Source organism: Xiphophorus couchianus, chromosome 22 (assembly GCF_001444195.1).
Source record: "Xiphophorus couchianus chromosome 22, X_couchianus-1.0, whole genome shotgun sequence".
Classification (NCBI taxonomy): domain Eukaryota; kingdom Metazoa; phylum Chordata; class Actinopteri; order Cyprinodontiformes; family Poeciliidae; genus Xiphophorus; species Xiphophorus couchianus.
Window position 1 is genome coordinate 15,667,490 of NC_040249.1, and position 20,546 is coordinate 15,688,035.

At 40.4% G+C, this 20,546-nt stretch overlaps 1 protein-coding gene across 1 annotated transcript; it reads right to left on the reverse strand.

Moving 5' to 3' along the window:
* Nucleotides 1-116: 116 nt before the first annotated feature.
* Nucleotides 117-8,561, reverse strand: msh6 (mutS homolog 6 (E. coli)). Its single transcript, XM_028006565.1, has 10 exons — nucleotides 8,134-8,561; nucleotides 6,785-6,987; nucleotides 6,496-6,677; nucleotides 3,826-6,382; nucleotides 3,297-3,580; nucleotides 3,101-3,218; nucleotides 2,514-2,603; nucleotides 2,285-2,439; nucleotides 1,126-1,325; nucleotides 117-1,049 (listed from the first exon to the last, which is right to left on the reverse strand). The coding sequence occupies exons 1-10, from the start codon at nucleotides 8,400-8,402 to the stop codon at nucleotides 968-970; spliced, it is 4,140 nt and encodes a 1,379-aa protein (XP_027862366.1). The 5' UTR covers nucleotides 8,403-8,561; the 3' UTR covers nucleotides 117-967.
* Between the last annotated feature and the right edge of the window lie 11,985 nt (nucleotides 8,562-20,546).

Below are 20,546 nucleotides of genomic sequence, written 5' to 3' on the forward strand. Positions count from 1 at the left end.
TTCAGCTTTTTTTTTCCTTTAAGACAACTGATGAGATTTGATTTTATGCTTTTGTGTAGTTTTGTATTTTCATGCAAAAATCTTACTGTACTTGAATGTCTTTATTTTATTAAATGTTTTTTTTTGGTTATTCCCCAGAATTGCTGTAATTATATTCATGTCGCAGTATCTAACTTCTTTCTGTGAAAGAGACCAGAGAAAAGAGGAAAACACTAAACATTTTCTCCAGCAATGTTGACTTAGGTTTTTTTTTTTTGTGCAACACAGAAAATCTGATGCTGAAATGTGCTTTGACAAGACCGCTAGAACCTGCTTTAAGTATTCTATGCATATCGTTTTATTTTCCATGTTGGTTTGCTAAACATGCATTTTTAGAAGCATGAAACTTAATCCAAAGCAACCTTTCTTTACAACCAAGTAAAAGTGAAACAATTACTGATGTGAGAGTATAATTACACATCTGATGGGAAATGATCCAAGTCCTGTTTGTTTACATCTCATCCTGTTTTAAAGTGTTGTTTCATTGTCTTTAATATCAGATGCTTGACTGTTTTCACATTCACAAAATTAAAAGCAAAATGTCTTGTAAAAGCATAATTCTTAGGATTTTTCTGTTTCCAATGTTGCTGGAGAATCGAACAGCTTTTGCTCTACAGAAGCTGAGACAAGTACCTATTTACAGCGCTTTATGGTTTCATCGCCTCCCCCCCTCCTTCCATCCATGTGTACTGGTGATTGTGGATTTCTCATACAGACTGAAAATGTATGCATGTATCATAACATCTAGACTTAATATATTGTGAAGTATTCAATAACCGTTATGTAGGCGCTAGTGTGAATTAAAAGGGTTTAATTTCCTAGATGAAACATTGTCATTTTTTTAAAATAAACTTTATTAGATCATTGCAGTAGTGTTTTTTCCCCCCTGAAAAGAACAAAAATAGAAACGTGAGGGTTTGTGGGTAAACTACAGGGTGTTAAGCAGTTGAACGAGTGAAGTGAAGCGTGCGTTGTCTGGAGCAGCATCTTCAGCGAACTGGCAGAGTTTCCTGCAGGGAAAATGGAGGGAAACTGTCAACGGAGCTGCAGCATTAAACTCGCAGCACGTTTCAAAAGGAAGCACACCTGAATAGTCTGAGGCTGATGGTGCTTCTCTCAAACTCTCTGGCCTTCCTGTGTCCAGACTGGATGACCTCCTCTGGCAGGTTGGCGAGCCGCGCCGCGTTGAAGCCGTAGCTCTTCGGACAAGCGCCGGTGATGAACTTGTAGAGGAACGTGATGGTTTCCTGACTGGGATCCTCACATTCGTTCTCCACCATGCACGCCTACAGGGGACAAAACACAAGTTGAAGTGGAAAAGTGAAGGCAACGGCTGATTTGTTGGAAAGAAGCACAAACTTTCTTCTGCAACGTCTAACGTTGGTTCAGGAAGCTGTTTGAGGCCGGATCGGAGGATGCAGCTGTTCTGTAATCTAGACGAAGCCACCAACTGTTAAAATTCTCCCCAACTGTGATCCCTTGGTTATTGCTTCACTCTTTATGTTGAAGTTTTAAAGCCCATTTTAATGACTTGGAAAGAAACAGATTGGGACATTTGGGATTCAAAAGAATGAGACTCAACATATTTTCATTTTTGAAAGACCAAACTATTAGTTTAAACTCACATTTACACTTTCAATTACAAGATACGTCATCAATTTCAAGTTCTTTACTTTTGTCTGAGTAAATATAGCGTTTTAAGTTGTGATGTGAGGGCAAAAGTGATTTCTACAAAAGCATTCCACTGCCAGAGCATGGAAATAAATTCAGGAGCAGTATTTCAAAAGATGCAAAACTCATTAAAATTAGATGAATTTTATATTTCATTACAAGAAAGCTTCTTGTAAACGATCCGACTTTATTACGACTTCTTAAAAAGGCAAAAAGGGCTCGTTTCGACTCCTCACCTATAGATTCTAGATGAAATCTAAACATCTCTAGAGAAAGAGAATCATCACAGTGTGTTGTGGGCGGAGTCAAATAAAAACGTGTGACACGTCGTGGGAGGAGTCAAATGACAAGCACCTGCAAATGAATGCGGCTGAATATTTGTATCTGAGAGGTGTTGTGGGTGCTCATGGCTTTGAAAGTCAAATTCATGACTGAAAACAGTCAATTATGAATTAAATATACATTAATGATAAAACATTAAAGTATATGTTGAAAATATTTCTCCATAATAGAAAACATTTAGGACTTTTTTTTATATTAGAATAAAGGAATGACAGATTTGTGCTCCTCTTACCATGTGGCCCAGTCGCACAGTGGCGTTGTTAGCATAGTCCTCCACTAGGGAGTGGTAATGCGTGGAGAACAGAGTGCGACAGCAGATCTTATCAGCAAGCTCCTTCACAACAGCGCTGGCGATGGCTGTGCCGTCATATGTAGCCGTGCCCCTTCCTACAACACGCCACAGCCCCATGAGTCACCATGACAACGCGATAACAGGCAAGAAGCGCGAATCAAAGTCTCACCGAGTTCATCAAGGAGCACCAGAGAATGCCTGGTGGCGTGGTGCAGGATGCTGGCCGTCTCACTGAGCTCCACGTAGAAGGTGCTCTCACCTGCAGAAGGACAGAAAAACTGCTTAGACCGGAGGAAGCAACTCAGGTCGTCATGGATACGGGTACACAGCAGGTCTTGATGCTCAATTACAATTTTTTTTTACTGAAATCTGATTTTTTTTTAATGTGGTTGTGATGCCACTAAGCCTGTTGCAGTAAGCAATAACTCAACTGATCGCCTCGTGAATTAAAATGAGATTCATGTTTTCCCTTTACATTATTGCTTGTTTTTCTCATTTTTCTCTACCAAAAACTGGATGACAAAGACTTCAGTTTTTTAGTCTCAACTAGACATTTTCTGAAGGACAATTTTGTTTACAGACTTCAGTATCTATTTTATTTGTTGTTTCAGTTGTTTTGTTTGTTCTGGATATTTAGTGTCATTCAGTTTCAGTGTTACGCGTTTGTTAGAAATTAGTTTATTGTTCTTCAAGAGGGTGAACTTGCATTATCCTGCATTAACCTGTTTTAGAGATTAAAGGTGTGTGTGGCCTTACCAGCCATAATTCGATCTGATGCTCCCAGCCGAGTGAAGACCCGATCGACTGGAGTGAAGCAAAGGCTCTCAGCTGGAACGTAGCATCCGAGCTGGGCTAGGATAATCACAAGTCCACACTAGAAAAACAACATTTATTAAAACACACTGGCAGAGAACACAAAAATTTTTTTAATTTAATGAAAAAACAAGCCCACCTGTCTCATTAGGGTAGATTTCCCCCCCATGTTTGGACCCGTTACAAGGACACATGAGGCGCGACCTTCCACCTCATCACCTTCACTGTTCCCAGGGCAACCGATAAAGATGTCATTAGGAATGAAGTCATCCCCAAAAAACGTTTTAGTCACACACGGGTGACGGGATCCGGTGAGGTTAATGAACGGCGTGCCACGGTCATTGTCCTCTGGTAGAACCACCTGGGGTCTGGCCATCGGCCCGTCGCCACCCAGACTGTAGCGGGACAAAGCCAGCAGAACATCTGGGGAGTAAAAAACGCACAAAATGAAACTCGGGAGAAACTGAGGGATGAACGAACAGAAAGTGATAGATGGGAAAGCCAATGAGCAGATGAATATATGGACAGATGATAGATCCTCTACCTCAAGGTGAACAGCCGGAAAGACAGGTGGACAGAGAGACAGGTCTCTCCATCGGTAGTTTGATGTAGAACATGTTTATCCAGCTTATGGATAAACATGTTCATGTGACGTCAGCGGTTCTTACCCAGCACGGCCATGCATTCCACAGCCGTCCTCCAGTCTCTGTAGTTCTTGTCAAAGTTGTAGAAGAGCCTCCTCATGCAGTCCTTCAGCGCTGCGTCTCTCTTCTCTTCGAATCCCTGCAGCTCTGAGAAGAGCCGCTCGCTCTCCTTCGTCACGTAGCGCTTATAGCCTTTCTTGGTGGATTTCACTTCATACTCCTCGGGGATGTTCCTCTCCGAAACACTGTCGGGAACTTCCATCTGAAAGCGGTTCCGCCCGGTTCCCCAGTACGCCATGTTCTTACAGCCGAGCCTCTTCTTCTGCCGCTCCAGATAGTCCTGCAGGTCCCGTTCGCAGGTTTTGATTTCTGCGAGAGCCTGGTCGAACTCCGGATCGAAGCCAGTCTTAGGGGTTATGACTCCAGTGGTGCGGGCTTTCTGGTGGTCGAAAGCTGTTTCCCAGCGCTTCAGCTCTGCCGACAGATCTGGGAAGAGGCCGTCCTCTTCTGTCTTCAGGCTGACAATCTGACGAAGCAGCGTGGAGCGAATGTCGCCTGAAGTTGGAGTGAAAGCAGAAATGATCTCTTGCATGGTTTTGAAGCCTTCTAGCGCTGATAGGAAATCAGCAATCTTGCGCTTGCTATAGGTGACTTCCTCATAGAGCACCGCTCTAGAGTCCGGGTGGTCCTGGCCCTTCAGAGGGGTGCCAATGCTGTGGATTTTACTCAAAAGCCGCTCCAGATCTGGAAGCTTCTTCAGCAGCTCTGAGACGTCGGCGGCCTGAGCCTGCGCTGCAATCAGGTCGTCCATGGCGTCCAGCCTGTCCCTGATGGAGGCGGGGTTACACAACGGAGCGCAGAGCCACTGCTTCAGCAACCTCTTACCAAACGGAGTAGAGCAGGAGTCTAAACGCTCCAACAGCGTCCCTTCAGTTCCCCCTGAACCGTTCTGGAAGATCTCCAGGTTCGCCAGCGTCACACCGTCCAGGACCATCCGCTGACGGGTCTGGGAGAAAAAACTGGCGGGTCCAGCAGCTTTCTCTAACTCCACATCAACAGGGACATACTCTTCAAAGTTGGCCATGGAGAGCAGCTCTTTGTCGACCAGACATTTCTTCAGGTAAAAGATGCAGCCGCCTAAAGCCGACAGCGCCAACTCGTAGCCTTCCTTAGGGGACAGACACAAGGAGTCGCTCTCCAAGGTCATCCTCCGCAGGAACGCAGGGAGGAATCCGTCTCCAGCCGCCTCCTCAAAGTAATTCTCCTCTGAGAGGGTTTTCAGCGTCTTCTGAGCATCCCAAAACTGTGTCCCTGCGTTCAGCCCTTCCTGCAGCGCGGAGGACAGAGACGCCTTCAAGATTTTGCGGGTCTCGGCAGACGGGTTACTCTTTTCGAAGAGGACCTCAGCAGGTGGGAAGTGTGCAATTAAGGTGCGTAGCCGTGAGCAGTGGCGATCATCTGAGAACTGACCGATGTGGAAATATCCCACTGATGTGTCTGCGAAGCAAACGCCATAGGTGCGATGGCGTCCAGAGCTCTCATCTTCAGCCTTTTCCTTTAAGCTCAGGAGGAACTTGCTCTGGCTCTCTGAAGGAGCACCGTCCAACACACTGTAGGTTTGGGTACCGCGGGTGATAATCCGGCAGACTTCCCTTCGGACGACGCGGTCGAACTTCGTGGGCTTGGCCATGGTCTTGCAGCGCGCTTCCATCATTTCTGGGGTCTCTGTTTGCTCCACGCGGGCCACCTTGTAGCCCTTCTGCACCAACACGTCTGAGAAACGTGCAAAGCCGATTTCTGGGAAGCCGGAGTGCGCCCAAGTGCCTTTCATGAATGTCAGGCCGAGCTCGTTGACACCAATCACGGCGTCCATGTGATACAGCTCGTAAAACTTTCCCACCTTGTAGAAAATCACCGTGTCAAACATCCCAGACTTCAGCTGCCACCAGCGGCGCATCCCAGGAGTGTTTCTGTTCAGGAAGTCTTCGGGGACGTACAGGGTGGTCGGGTCGTAGTCGTCCTCACTCTGACGGCGTCTCTTCCCGTCCTTCCTCCGACCGTCCTGCAGCCATTCCAGCTTCTCATGATCCCAGGTTGTCGCTCCTCCGGCGGGACCAGATCCGTTTGCTTGGCTCTCGAAGCTGTCTGGGGCGGAGAAGGCAGACAAGCGGGTTTTGGCGTCAGCTGTGATCGTCTTTGGAGCTCGTTTAGGTCCAGCTGAGGGCGTAGCCGGCGTATTTGCTTTCTTACTAACGGATTTGTCTGCGGGACGTTTGCGCTTCACAGGTTTGATTGGGCTGTCTGCTTCCGACTCTTGGCTGCTCTCCTTCTCCTCCTCTTCACTGCTCATGGTCGCCTCTTCCTCCTCTTCCTCGCTGGTGGATGCAGCTTGCTCTGGTTTGAACTCCTCGTCTGATCCGTCGCTGTCTGAGGCCACGATGATGCGGCGGCGCTTGGGTTTGCCTCCTTGCTCTGCGGAGGAACGCGAAGAACGTCGACTGACTTTGGGCAACTTCACTTCTTTGCTTTTCTTTTCGTCCATGTCACTGACCTCTTCATCACTCACTGCTGACTTGTCAAGCTAAGAAAAACAAACAAGTAAATTTTAAATGATGATTGAATTAAAATTTTAATTGAGTTAAATGCAAGGTCAGTAATTCATTAATCTCATTCTAACAGGCTTTTTATATTCACCTCCATTTCTTCTTCTTCTTCATCCTCCTCTTCCTCATCAGATGGATCCCTGCACACCGGCATTTTTAAGCGTTTTTCAGGACTATCAAAATAGGATTTATCGGCGAGCTCCATCGCATGGCGGATCACAGGTTTGCTGCTGAAGAACACACCCCCCGGTTTAACGTCACTGCTGTCAGACCCTAAAGAGACATAATCTAGATTAGATTACTCACAAAAGGACACAACACAAACTGAAACATCTGAATAATTAATACGGTTTTAATTATGACTAGTACAAACAGCTCACCTTGGTACTCTCTAATGTATTTGGTGCTGACCCATCCTCTAGTTGGAGGTTCATCAAAGAAATGGACATGTATGCGCTGATCCCGACCTTTGCCCCTCATTTGCTGGCCTGTCAGAGGTTGAGGTACCACCATGCATGGCCACCAGGGGTGTCCTTCCAGTTTGGCCCACACTAGGGCTCCAGCACCAAATGAGCATTTGGAACTGCCAAAGAGGAGAAGAAGTCACTAATCAAATTGTGTAATATGAGAGAAACCATAATCTTGTCGTATTAATTTTTGGGTTTTTTTCAGGTTGGAAGGATTATGAAGCAACAATTTCAATATGTTTTGAAAACAAAAATTGCTGCAGAAGTTTGACTAATTATGCTACATTTCCTCAAAGCCACATGAAGCCAAAATTAGACGGAAAAGTAAACAGGTTGCAGAGAAACTACAATCTTTTTGTAGTCGTGGAAAACCTTTCCGGCATGGTTCTGGCTGGATATTTGACCACTTTTCTCATCATTAATCCAAAATGCCTGCTGATCACCACCAGCATGGCAGGTATTTTAAATAAATTCGGGTTTCTAATGAGATGGTGGGTCAAATATCCAGACACAATTATGCCATATGTTTAGTGACGAATATAAAACGAATGGGCTATGCTTGATTTCAAAATCGAATTAAATTAAACATAGTTCCCTAGGGGGGAATAAAACTGTCAGAAAATTTATCATTAAATGACTAAAATTAATATGACAATTATGCCAGTGGCAGAGGATGTAATCTTATAGCCAGGATGGCACATTTAAGTCATTTTTGAGCTAAAGGCTAACAATTAATGACCTAAAGTATTGAATATTTTATACTTTGATAAACCCAGAGCCCTGTTTTATTTGCTTGGAGATAAATTGTTAAATAGAAAAGCACACTCTCAAAAACAATAAGCTGCTACTACAAAACTGTCAGCTTTATAGCTTCAGCTACTTTAAACATCTATTCAAGAATAGTCTAGGATAGGTTGTTGTTGATCACTTATGTGTTTTTATTCTGCTTTTTGACCAGAAAACACTTTAGGACAGTGTAGTAAACTAGAACACATGCCATCACACCTGCAAATCATCATAATGCCTTCAGTTTTGATTAGAGATGGAGATGATTCACGTTTGAGGTTTACAATAGCTTGGTTTGCAACCACAACCTGCATCTATTTTTAAAATACGACAGAAATAACATTTAACTGTGACACATTTGAGAACTGCAAAATTAATTTTTGCTACGTTTTTAAACACAAAGCTTGCTAACCATGCTGTCAAAGAAATAAAACGCTAACAGTGACGCCAGGAATTACACGGTTCCAAACACTGACCTGTTTTCAGTCGTCGCGGCCTTGTCTCCGAACAGTTTCTGGAATCCTCCGCTTGCAGTCTTGCTCTGTTTAACTTTCGTGTTCTTACTCGGCTGCTGCTGCTGCTGCTGGTTGCTTTGCGTCTGTCTGGCTTCCTCCTTGGGAGACGAGTTGGACCTTTCCACGGAGCTCGGCAGGTCCGCCTCGGCCGGGGAGGAACTCTGCTTCGGTTTGGAAACCGGCGGCGGAGACTTGGTGAAAAAGTTGAACAGAGAGCTTTGCTTCGCCATGTGCTCTCGAGTAAATTCAGCTTTCGCTGCCTCTTTTCAGATACAGTCCCGAAAGGTAGAGCCGCCCTGATCCTCCAGTTGCCACTATCACCACCTCCACCGCCTAGCATCCAGTAGCCACTATGCTCGCTACTCGCGGGAAACAAACGCACTCGACGTTGTGGGCGTGAACACAAGAAGTTTTGTCCAATGACAGGCGACGACACTTAACGTGGAAGAAACGAAATCAAAACACAGCTCCGCTTGTTGGTTCACGCTGTTGGCGCGAATACTTCACTATCCTCATAAACATACAAGCTACACCTCGTGGTTTATTGAGACTACCCGAAAGTTGTACTCAAGTAAAAGTATCACTACTTCAACACACTTTTACTCAAGGAAAAGTAAAAAGTATCCGCCCAAGAAATTACTCACGTTTCCTCAAGTACTGAGTAGTCTAAAGTCTCACTGAAACATACATAAATATACGTCTAAACATTTACACACTGTATAAGGTTTGCACAGAGTAAACACTTTGAGGATTTTGCCTTTTAAAAATATTAACCCCCTTTGAATCTTTTCAGGTTTTACCAAATTAATTTTTTATTTTTCACAAACCAGCATAAGGCAGAACATAACTGTGAAGTACATAGCAAAAAGTTGTTTATTTAAGTGTACCTCTACAGTAGTATAGGAAGAATTAGGCAGTGTAAGCTAATTTTATACATATAAGTATAATTGGCTCATTCTGAAAAGCAAAAAGAGAAGTCTAAGATTAGTATATACTAAGATTTAAACTTATACTGTAACACTAAAGCTTATGCTTGAACTTTTTACTATTTTTTATCACAAAGTAGCTACTGATACCTAGAATAAATTGATCTAAGTACATAATAAAGTGATGTCATTGACTCATGCTTACATTTAATGTGGCAAAATAAGTTTTTCACATCATGCAGTTTCTTTCAGGCATTACCCCTGTTATAAACTTCCAAGTGGGGGAAAAAAATATTGGTTTTATAATTTTTGCAAATCGAAATCTGGAATCCATCATTTTCAAGTGTTGCCTCAGATTCTGAGTTGGCTACTGTTATGGGCTTTGATTAGGCCCCTATGACATATGACAAAAAGTCCACCCCAATTTCAAGTGTTGTGTAGCCTCTTATGTTCCATCAGGCTAAGACACTTTAGCTGGAACAGGAACAGCTCTCTCTCTTTGATCATTCAGACTCAGTGTAGAAAATGAAGGGATTGCTATCAATTTAATTTAGACCAAAAATTGAATTTTATTAAAATTAATATCAGTTTTACCTGTTTATCTTGTAAAAAACCCTGAGTTGGGATTTGTCGTGAAATGCTGCTAATTAAATACATTTTTATATTGCACATTTTTCTTAGCTTTCAAGACTTTGGTCTAGAAAAAATATATATTTTTGTGATGGAGTAGTTATTATCTGACGAGGTGGTAGATGGCAGATTTTTCTCTACAAAGTATCACAGAAAGAGCTGATGAGTATAAAAATGATGTGAATTATATGGGACTCTCCATCATCAAATGTGTACAACTGAGTGAAGCTGTAAGTGCATCCCACTCTTAACCCATCAGCCCGCCTCTGCTGCAGCACCGCTGCAGCAAAGCTGAGAAAGAGATGAGAGGAAGCTATCAGCGAAGAAAATTAATGACCTCTGTGTCAGCTCATATTAGCGTAGATCAAAGCTTTTCCTGCAGTAGTCATTTATCACCAACAGAGTGCAGCAGAATGACAGAAACCTCACCAGAAAACCAATAGGCTACACACTATGCAAAAAAATAGTTAATAACAGGATTATTACAAGAGCTGTTGAAATCTAACTTACAGCTATACATATTGCACTATTTGAAGTCAGGATTTAAAGAAATGTCAGTAAAAATCTTTATCTGAAAGTCATGTGTTTGCACAACATAACTGCTGGACAAAATACTGAAATACTCCACTGCAGAGAATGCAAAACCCAATAATGATCATAAAATAAAGACGGCCTTACATATTCCAAACAAGCAAACATCCTCCCACGTATGACTTTTTTGGCGTATGGTGTGTGGGTGATAGAAAAGCATCTAATTAAGATGGAAACTCACAGAGCAGTTATGTCTCAGTTCAGTGAGACTAAAGACCACCACTGTACAAGAAGCAAACAATAACTAAACAGTAAAATCAGAATCTGTAAGGAAGATATCAGACTGATGCAGGTCATGTGTCTCAATGTTCATCAGGCAACTCATACAGAACCTCAATAGTCAGTGTCTTTTAGCTCAATGAGAGCAGCTAATTATGTTTCAATTATACAAAATTGAAGAGGATTCTCAAAAATAAGGACAAAGAAAGAGATAATTGCTCACCTTGTTCCTTTTTTCTCAGGTATAGCTTTCAGCTGCCCGGAAAGCAGCAGCTTTAGAGCAACGAATTATCAGTGAAAATATCTTTTGTAGCCAACAAAGGGCATTTTTTTAAACAGACTCTATGACATTGTAAGAAAATAGCATTTTTGTCTCCTTATTTTAACATTGACCTGAACTAGCAGAAAATGCCACGTATAGCAGAAAACAAACTCTGCAAAGCACTGAAACACAGTGAGATGACAGAAGCTCATTTCAGAGCAATCCTGAAAGAAAATCTGTTAGAGATTACAAAAGACTTGAAGCTGGGAAGGAGGTTAACCTGTCCAAACGTTCAAGCCTAAATCCAATTGAATATTGAGGTTGAGAAGAAAAGTGGGCGAAAACGTATTGACTAAATGTCTCTATGTGGTATAAATATACTCTAAAAGACAGCCAAATGGATCGAATATATCCGAAAATGTGACAACTGCTGTCACATTTTCTCAGAATTTTTGTTTCTTAATATTTTTGAAAACTGCATCTCATTTCAATTCCATCTCACAATTATGGACTACTTACAGTCATATTCAGTAAATTAGATTATACATTCAGATGAGGCTCATTATCTAAATGAAATATCTACTGATATCTATTATCTACTGAAATATCCCAAGATATTACTAAAAATGTTAATAAAGGCAACCTGTAGTCAATTAAAACATACACTATAAAAAAAAGAATCTCCAATTTACAGTAAAATACTGGCAGAAGAATTTTACCATATAAATACAGTATGTTACCATAAATTAGAGACTTTTTTTTTTACAGTATAGCCACATGATCTCTCTATATTTTTGCATAACTTCCAGCCTGGTTGCCTAGTGCATCTTCACATCAACCCATTTATACATTTTTTTTTTTTTTGCAGAGCCAGATCACTTAAAGCTCTGACACCACAGAGTGGAATTATGTGAGTTTCCTTTCAATGTTAAACTTTATTTCATGTCTCTTCACATCTCCTTCCCTTTCAGTGATGATACACTGAGAGCAGCAAACAACAGACTCATAAACTATTCATATTCCATACACACTGGAGGGCAAGCAATGATGGTCGCTTCCCTGTCTGGGCCGAGTTGAGTGTTTTATGAAATAAAATGGGTAAGTAGGGTAAAACGCAGCATTAGATGACCCTATAAAATGTTACCACTTCGTCTGCCCTCTGTGATGTGGCCATCACACGGTCTTAAAACTGCTCCAGGAGTAATTGTTTTAAACGCAGCCCTCCCATCTGCTTAAATTATGCAACAGGCTGCAAAGCCGAACATTTTTCCTTCTCACTTTATTCTGAAATGTCAGATTAAAAGTAGTGTTCTCGGAAGAGAGTAAATAGAAAGTTTCAAAGTGATCAATGGTAACAGGCAAAGCATTTCTCCACATACTGAATTTAATCTGGACCTGGCAGCACAAGCCAGTGTCAGAAAGAATGACTTTTCATCGTTTCCAATCTTGGCTAAGAAGACATGCAAGTCCAGTGCTGCGTTGGCTGCAGATCCTACTTCTGTTTGCTGAAACAAACATATAGAAAAGTCATAATGTCAAGGCAGCTTTTAATGCGATTCTCAAAATAAGATGGTTAAATGTCAGGAAAAGCTGCACTTTGCAAAGTTTTGCTGTCCTCTGCTGCTTGGTGACTCTAAATTAGGAAAATTGCTTCAATAAAGTGCCTTTCATCATTTTTAATAAGGCTAATTAGTAGTTTGAAGTAATGCAGCGCCACACACTTAAGAATAAACAAAGAGACACTACACACAGTGCCTTGCAAATGTATTCATATATAGAGTTTTAAAAAACATTGTTCAGTAATTAAATTAAGTATTATAATGGTTACAAACTTTCAAGGTGAACTATTAAGGTTGAAATGTGTATTCAAAAATATATTTTACTACTATAACATATACATAAGTGCAATCAGTTTACTCTGTTCATAATGCTTTTTGGCTGAGGCATTGCATGTTTGGACAATTTTTCCCTCAGGTTTTAGATGCTGTGCAGCAGGAAGGATTTTTGCTCTTTCTTCCTTACTTCCAGACTGTTGATATGATGTGTAACCATGGCAACAAAGTATTGCTTTTGAAACAAAATACTTGATCTATGACCTCAATTCCCAGAGGAGGTGAACAATAGGCTTCAAAGATGCAGAGAAAACGAGGAAGTTCAAACCATCTCAGAATGGTCAAGCTACATATCCCCAACGCCAACATCTCTCTGCCTGGCTTTTTTTTTTTTTTTTTTACCCCTCCAGGGGGTCTTTTTGTGGGCTCTAGTGTCCCTTATATGATAATGGGCTGACAGGAAACGGGGAAGGAGAGGGGGGAAGACATGCGGCAAATGTCGTCGGGTCCGGGAGTCGAACCCGCGACGGCCGCGTCGAGGACTGAAGGCCTCCAAATGTGGGTCGCGCTAACCGTTACACCACCACGGCACGCCCTCTGCCTGGCTTTTTAACCAGGCAGAGATTCAAGGAGGAGCAGCAAAAGCAAAGGAGGTGGATTAGCCTTGCTTGGCAATGACTGATGTTTTCATCCAGGACATGTTACTGTTGAGTAACGTCTCTGCTGTCCGGATATTGAGCTGTTATATACGGTATATATATATATATATATATATATATATATATGTATATATATATATATATATATATATAAATAAAGATATATATATATATATATATATATATATATGTATATATATATTATTTCAAAACAGCCTCATGGGTATTTTATTTCAATCTGAAAATCATGTCCTCTGCATCTATCTTGGGAGTAGAGAAAAATGGCTATTCTGTTTCCATCGGTCTTGTTTTAAACCCCATTTTGCTTCGATGGGTCGCACCGCCACTGCTTGACCTGTCAAAGTATTTTTATTTATTGATTAATTTATCTACCTTTGTTGCTATGCCTTGCATGCTCTCTTGTTGCTCCATACCAGTACTGATAGAGACCGAGGGGTTCCTAAAGGATAATGAGGAACACACAACGGACTCATGAGGAGAGTAATTTGTGAAGCACTGCTGAGGCTGTAGAGAGAGAAAGAGAGAAAAACATGAAATAAAACTCAACCCTGTCCTTCCTTCCTCTTATCTTTCCCCCCTTTGTCTGCAGCTTTATAGGGTAGAGCAAATAAAGCCAAGTTCTCTCTCTGTTGTGGCTCTTACGTTGCACTAACATAAGACAGACTTTATAATTACAGGGTTTCATTATTTCTTAGTGCTAGCACCTACAGACTAATTAGACCCCCTAATATAAATGTAGTCTTCCTCATCGCTCTACATTTCCTCCGCCTGCTATTGAACTCAAATGCGTACGTTTCATTCACATATTAATTCTGCTGCCTCAGGCGGAGGTGAAATGAAGGCAGTCACAGATAGCTGAGTGATAGTGCAGTCAGCAGGTTTAACAGTGTATATATGTATTTTTTCTGCTCACACTGAGAAATGAGGCAAAATGAGGAAGAGGAGTTTGAGGAAGATCTTTTGTATGCAGTTTTTTCCTCCCCTCACAATCAAAAGTTGAAATTCTCTACATATTCAGAGTTGTTTAGTCTGTATTTTAGACATTTTCTAAAAATATGCAAACCAAGACCATCAGCCACCCAGGAGAGAAAAAATCTTGTATTATCACAGTTTTTCATCATCTGTAGGATTTATGCTCCATTTGAGACACACCGAGTTGTGAACGCTGCACACTGATTTGCAATTCAAAAGCTTTTTAACCACCTTCATATTTAGAATAGTTTTTTGTACAGCTCGGGCCTAAATAACGAGAACTTGTTTTTGCCCTACAAGTGAGTGAAAACCAAAGCGCTTGCTTTATTTTTAGAAGGCAGTGCATTCACTGTCTCAGTCTAAAGCACCATTATTATGCTGTGAGCAATGTAATTATGCTGAATTTGATGCCGTTTCACATCAATCTTTATTCATTTATCCTTACTAATTGAAAAGATTTTTTTTCAGTTTAATTGAATAAAAGTCATACTAACTTCTCTGGGTTTCTTAAAAACAGCCCCTTCTCTATAATTATGAAGGAACATATCAGTGTTTATACAACTACATGTCTTCATTTTAAGAGGGTTTTTGCATGTTTTTGATTACGAGTACTCTGTACACTGGTGTGAACAACAACAAAAAACCCCCAAAAACAAACAGGTAAAGGATGCAGCCAACCAAAAAGAGGCTCTCTGAGCCTGGAACAATAAGTTCTTCATAATTTAAGTGAAAAATATAAACCCATTGTAGACATAAAACACAAACATCTGAAAAGAATACAGATCAATCAACATTTGGCATTTTAAAGCACATTTTTCTGACTCCAGAAAGGCTTTTTCAGTTTCACCCTTCAAACTAGATATGCACTTCCTTGTGTGATGATAAGATATCTATAACAGCTCTGTCTTGAAGACTGTCACTGTCTAAAGCTGTAAGTAGAAAAAAGACTGTTGTATTGACAAGAAAAATGAGAAATGTCATAACAAAACTGAAGTTATTATCTTTGGACCTAAAGAGGAAGTATCTAGAGTCAACGGAGAGCTTCAGTTGTTACAACTAGAAACCAGCGATCAGGCCCGAAACCTGAGAGTAGTGATGGACTCTGACCTGAACCTTCAGAGTCACATAAAGACAGTCACAAAGTCGACCTTCTATCACCTGAAGAACATCTCCAAGATTAGAGGACTAATGTCTCTGCAAGATCTAGAGAAACTCATCCATGCGTTTATCTTCAGTCGAATTGATTACTGCAACAGGTTTTTTACAGGTCTGCATAAAAAATCAATCTGACAACTGCAGCTGATCCAAACGCTGCTGCTGGTGTTCTGACTAAAAACAGGAAGATAGAGCACATCACACCAGTTCTACAGTCCCTACACTGGCTCTCTGGATCTCAAAGAAAAGACTTTAAGTTGCTAGTTTAGAAATTATGAACAGGTTAGCACCACAATACATTAGATCAGATCTTCTGTTTGGTTGTGGTTCTGCATCCCCAAAACCAGAACCAAACAAGGAGAAGCAGCATTCAGTTTCTATCCACCACAAATTTGGAACAAACTTCCAGAAAACTGCAAAACTGCTGAACCACTGAGTGCCTTTAAATCTCGACTAAAAACATAATCGATTAAGAATTTAACGATGACACTTGACCTAATGCTATTGTTGACTGTGTGTTCTATGACTTCGTATTTTTGTGTTTTTATGATGTAAAACACTTTGTTGCTGAAATGTGCTGTACAAATAAAATTTGATTGATTGAAATATGTCAAATAGATGTGAAATATAATCTAAAGCATTGCTAGAAATGTTTTAAGCCACAACTCTTAAAACATTCTATATTTTTTTAACTGACATAGTCATTCACACAAAATAACAGATATAAAAACAGACAATCGGCATTATTATTCTCCTCTGAATGAACTCACATGATTAATGAGAACAAAAACACTTGAATCAGCAAATTTTAATCATAAATACTTCTGCTGGAATTCAACCAATGTTGAAAATTGTAATACTGTACTATGTTAAATCAAGGTTTTATTAGCTAACATTTAATACACTCGAAGAAATAGTGCATATTAATTTTTCTTTGTTAAGCATATACTGTAGTTTCGAGTTATGTTGAGCTTGAGTTTTGTTGTTCTTCTGACTTTTGCGATAAAAATTCTTTAAAGTACCGTCCCCAACACCTGCAGGACCGAGTCACTGAGGTGTTGAAAGCTAAAAGCTTTTCTCCTCACCTTTGACTTGATTAGCCTTTTATCCGCTGTGAACTTCCACAATTTAGCCACGCAGACAGCCAATATTTCCTGTATTGCTAAACGCCGCTCTCTGCTAATCAAAGATCATATCAAAGTGCATTAGCTGAAGTGGTGAGTCGGCTTTATCTGTTAACCCCTCCCTCCCTCTGCCTCCTCTCCAGTGGTAATTGAAGGAGAAGATGTAAAAAGGGTAATTGCCTCATCGCTCAGACTGATCCGCTTCTCTGTATGCAAATGGATCATTTCAACAACGGCTTAATAATTTTCACGCACTACCTTATATTTCAGCTTCGCTCCGGCATCTGGGTCTGTTCAGATGCCATAAGAGCTCAGCTTCATATTTGATATACTTTTCTGAATAGTTTGATGACATAAAAAGTGTGGATAAGGCAAGCTTTTCTCAGCTGAAAGGGATTCTTGACGTTCTGAAATATTGTACTTCTGCAGGTTGAGGCATCAATATGACATGTGAAGACCTGAGTTACAGTCTGCAACTTGACTAAACAAAATACTGTAAATTTTTTATTGAAAAACTACTAACTTTCATTTTTTACTGATCATTTCAAAATAGCAGCTAAAAATGGGAAACTCGTCTTTAATAGCCGTTTGAAACTCAGATCAGCTCCACTTGTTTTTACTGAATTTCAGTTGTTTGGAGTCTCATTTTTATGTGTGCTCAGTAGATGACAAATCTGGGCAGCAGGCAGGCCAGTTCAGCACCCAGAATATTTCACAGCAGATCCATGTTGTTGTGTCGCATGGAGAGTGAGATAACAGCTGTTTGGAAGAGTTTCCTGAGCTTATGCATTGATTTCAACTTCATGTTTATGTCACGTTTTAATGCAGCGCTGAAAATCACATGTACTGAGCATCAATTTGGAGCTCTGGCATTCTGTGCTACTAACATCAGATAATTTCAACCTTTCAGTCACTTTATTTACTGTTCTGCTTTTTTGGAAATTACAGTTTGTACTTTATGTTTTGCTGCATTTTCCAAAAAAAAAAAAACCCAAAAAAAACATTTTTCAACACTGACTGAACAAGACTGATATGTTTTAACAGATAATTTTCAGCTTTGGATTTAAACACGCCCACTGGAGCAGAGATAGGTTACATAATTCAGATAATAAACTTTGAATTAACTCAATATGGAGTCCACTCTCCCACACGTGTCTTAATGTGGCGTAATGTGGCGTAGTGAAATATGGTGGAGCTTTTTTTCCAGCAGCGTTAGGAGATCTTTCGGTGAAATAAAGTTGTGTAGTATCACACACAGAGGGCCAATGGGTATTCATCGTGCACTCTTCCATGATTTTGTGCTGTAGAAAATGCACATGAATAGTCATGAATAGTCCATGACTATTCATCTGAAAACACGTTCTATTTGTGTTGCAAAACCCATCTGGAGCAATTAAACTGTAAAACAACAAACAACTCTGTTTGGAGGCGTGATTTGGGACAACGTTTTCATATAATTAGCACTCAAGATTCTTTGGTAAAAATCACCAGGAATGCAACGTCAACCTGGCAACATTACCCCATGCGACTTTGCTAAAACATCTCAGAATCTCTCAAACTGCGAGGTGAACCTTCGTTCACAGTTTTTCCTTTGGTTTTAGTTCTGAACTCTAACTAGGCCGTTTAATAACTTTCTTCCTTATGAAGTCGTTCTGTATTTAACTTGAATGTTTGTGATCCTGAAAAATGAAATCCTTCCTCATCTTTAGCTATTTTTAATTCAAATTTTAAACTGTTTGTAATTTCATACACAAAACTCCAGCTCCATTAAAATAAAAACAACCCCATAGCATGATACTGCCACCGCTTTGGGTATTGTGTTCTTTTGATGAACAGTTTCTGCGTTGTCTTTTGGCCAAATATACAGAACAAGCCTCTGAATTGTGGCCCAAAAGTGTTAGCTTGGTTTTATCAGACAACAACACATTCTCCCACAAGGATTTAGGAGATTTTCGCCATGCCAAGATCTTTTGGCTGGAAGAAATCAATTCTGTTTTGCAACCTTCCACAGTGCAGGCATATACAGAAAGCAGGAGATTGTTTGAGTTTTGTCACATGTAAAACACAACCAGTGGCTGCCAGAAATTCGCGTTCAGTGTTAGTGTTACCCTCAGCAGCCTTTTTGACCAGTTTGTGTTTCATATTTTCATTATTTTTGGAGAAAATTCCTCTTTTTGTAAAGTTCCTTTTGTCCCATATCTTCATTTGATTCATTTTTATTAACTTCTCTTGATTTATTTATATATAATAGAGCAAAAACATCAAATTAAGAATAACAAAACGCATCTGACATGACAGCAGATAGCAATAAACAAAAATCCTTCAGGGACAGCAGAACTTTATTTAGAAAACCAGGTTCGCTATACCTAATATCAGATGTGAACTCAGGAAAACTACACGATAAAACTGAATCAAAAGTTTCTTCAATAAAGTATTGATCCAAGGGTTTGCACACCAGATTGTTACTCCTTTTTTAATTCAGAATGAAATATATGCGGTTGAATTATGCGTCACACAGACATAAAAGTAATTTTAAAACTGGGTAGTTATTAAAAGATTAAATGATATTCTTAGAGCGGTTGTATGACTAAAATCTCTTATATCAAAGTCATCCTCTCTGAACCAAGTAGATGTTTTACAAGTGTGCTTCTCTTTGATTATTTAGTGATTAAAGGCTCTTCTGAACCTGATGTCAAATTCATTTACCATCTGCTGCTGTTTGGATTTCTAAGGATGGATTGGACATTCAACTTTAAATGGACAAAGTCTTAAAAACACTTGTCTATAAAAAGCTTCTCAGTCAAATCCCTCATGAAAAAGTTAAATGAAGACAAATAGCATTCAGAGTGAAGGAAAGGGGGTATTGTATCAGGAGCTACTACAAAGCGATGCTATCTGACTGCAGCTACAACAGAGAATTTCACATTTAACAGGATACTCAAAGAAAAAAAACAAAACGACATGAGCAGTCCCTGATAAACAGCAGGGATTCAGTGCCGCAGTGTAAGAAGTGAGGCACATGTCAGTGACACCAGCTGAAACCCAGAGGAAACACTTCAGCCTGCTGCTGGAGATTTCACTGCAGCCCTGTCTCCCTGTGGAATAATCTCTCTGTTCACTTGGAGAAACTGGGAGTGTGGCAAAGCGGTTTGTTTGCACGCCTAAACAGTCATAAAACTGAGAAAAAAACCCCAACAGAAAGGGTTTATCTTTAATGGTTTTCTGAATAACAGCATAACTTCAGGTGCTGGTGTAAAAAAATGGACTTCTTTGGAGAAATAGATGTTCTTCCCACTATTTTGCACAACTTTGGAAACGTGCCAGTATTCCGGTAAAACAAAGACCCTGCTGATCATTTGTTAAGCATAAGGAGCTGGAAACGCTGCAGTCCTTTTAGGTGGGTGTTCGCTGCTTCAGCAACAACACTGGAATGTTTTCTGTCCATCCTCACAGGAGGAGCAAGCCTTTGAGACAGAAAATTGCTGCTGAGTCCAGGCTTTGTGGCACATTTCCTCTGCACAGGCTCCTCTTAAGGCCTTTGCGCAGCGAAATAATGTATGCTGCTTTTTTTTCCTTTTTTTTTGGCATAATTTGCTGGGATCAGGCTCATCTCAATAATGAATGCAATTACAGGTTCCCTTTTATGCCTAACATTCTGATCGGCACATTACTGCAAAAGCCAAGCTGTTTCATGGTCCTGCATGTGCTCTGCTTGCAACAGGGTCCAAGGAAATTAATTCAGCAGAATCACATACTGAGAAGCACTGACAACTTACTGTTAAATCAGATCGATGAATACAATTGAATGATGAGCGTTGAGTAGGAAAAAAAAAAAGTCCCTCTTCAATGTATTTGCTCAGAAATGTTGTGAAGTTTTTAGGAAATATTTGCTTCAACATCAGAATCAGAATAGTTTCGTGTGTGGACAAACGAGGAATTTGATTTTGGTTCTCAAAAGCTCAAAGTGAACAACCAAAAAATAG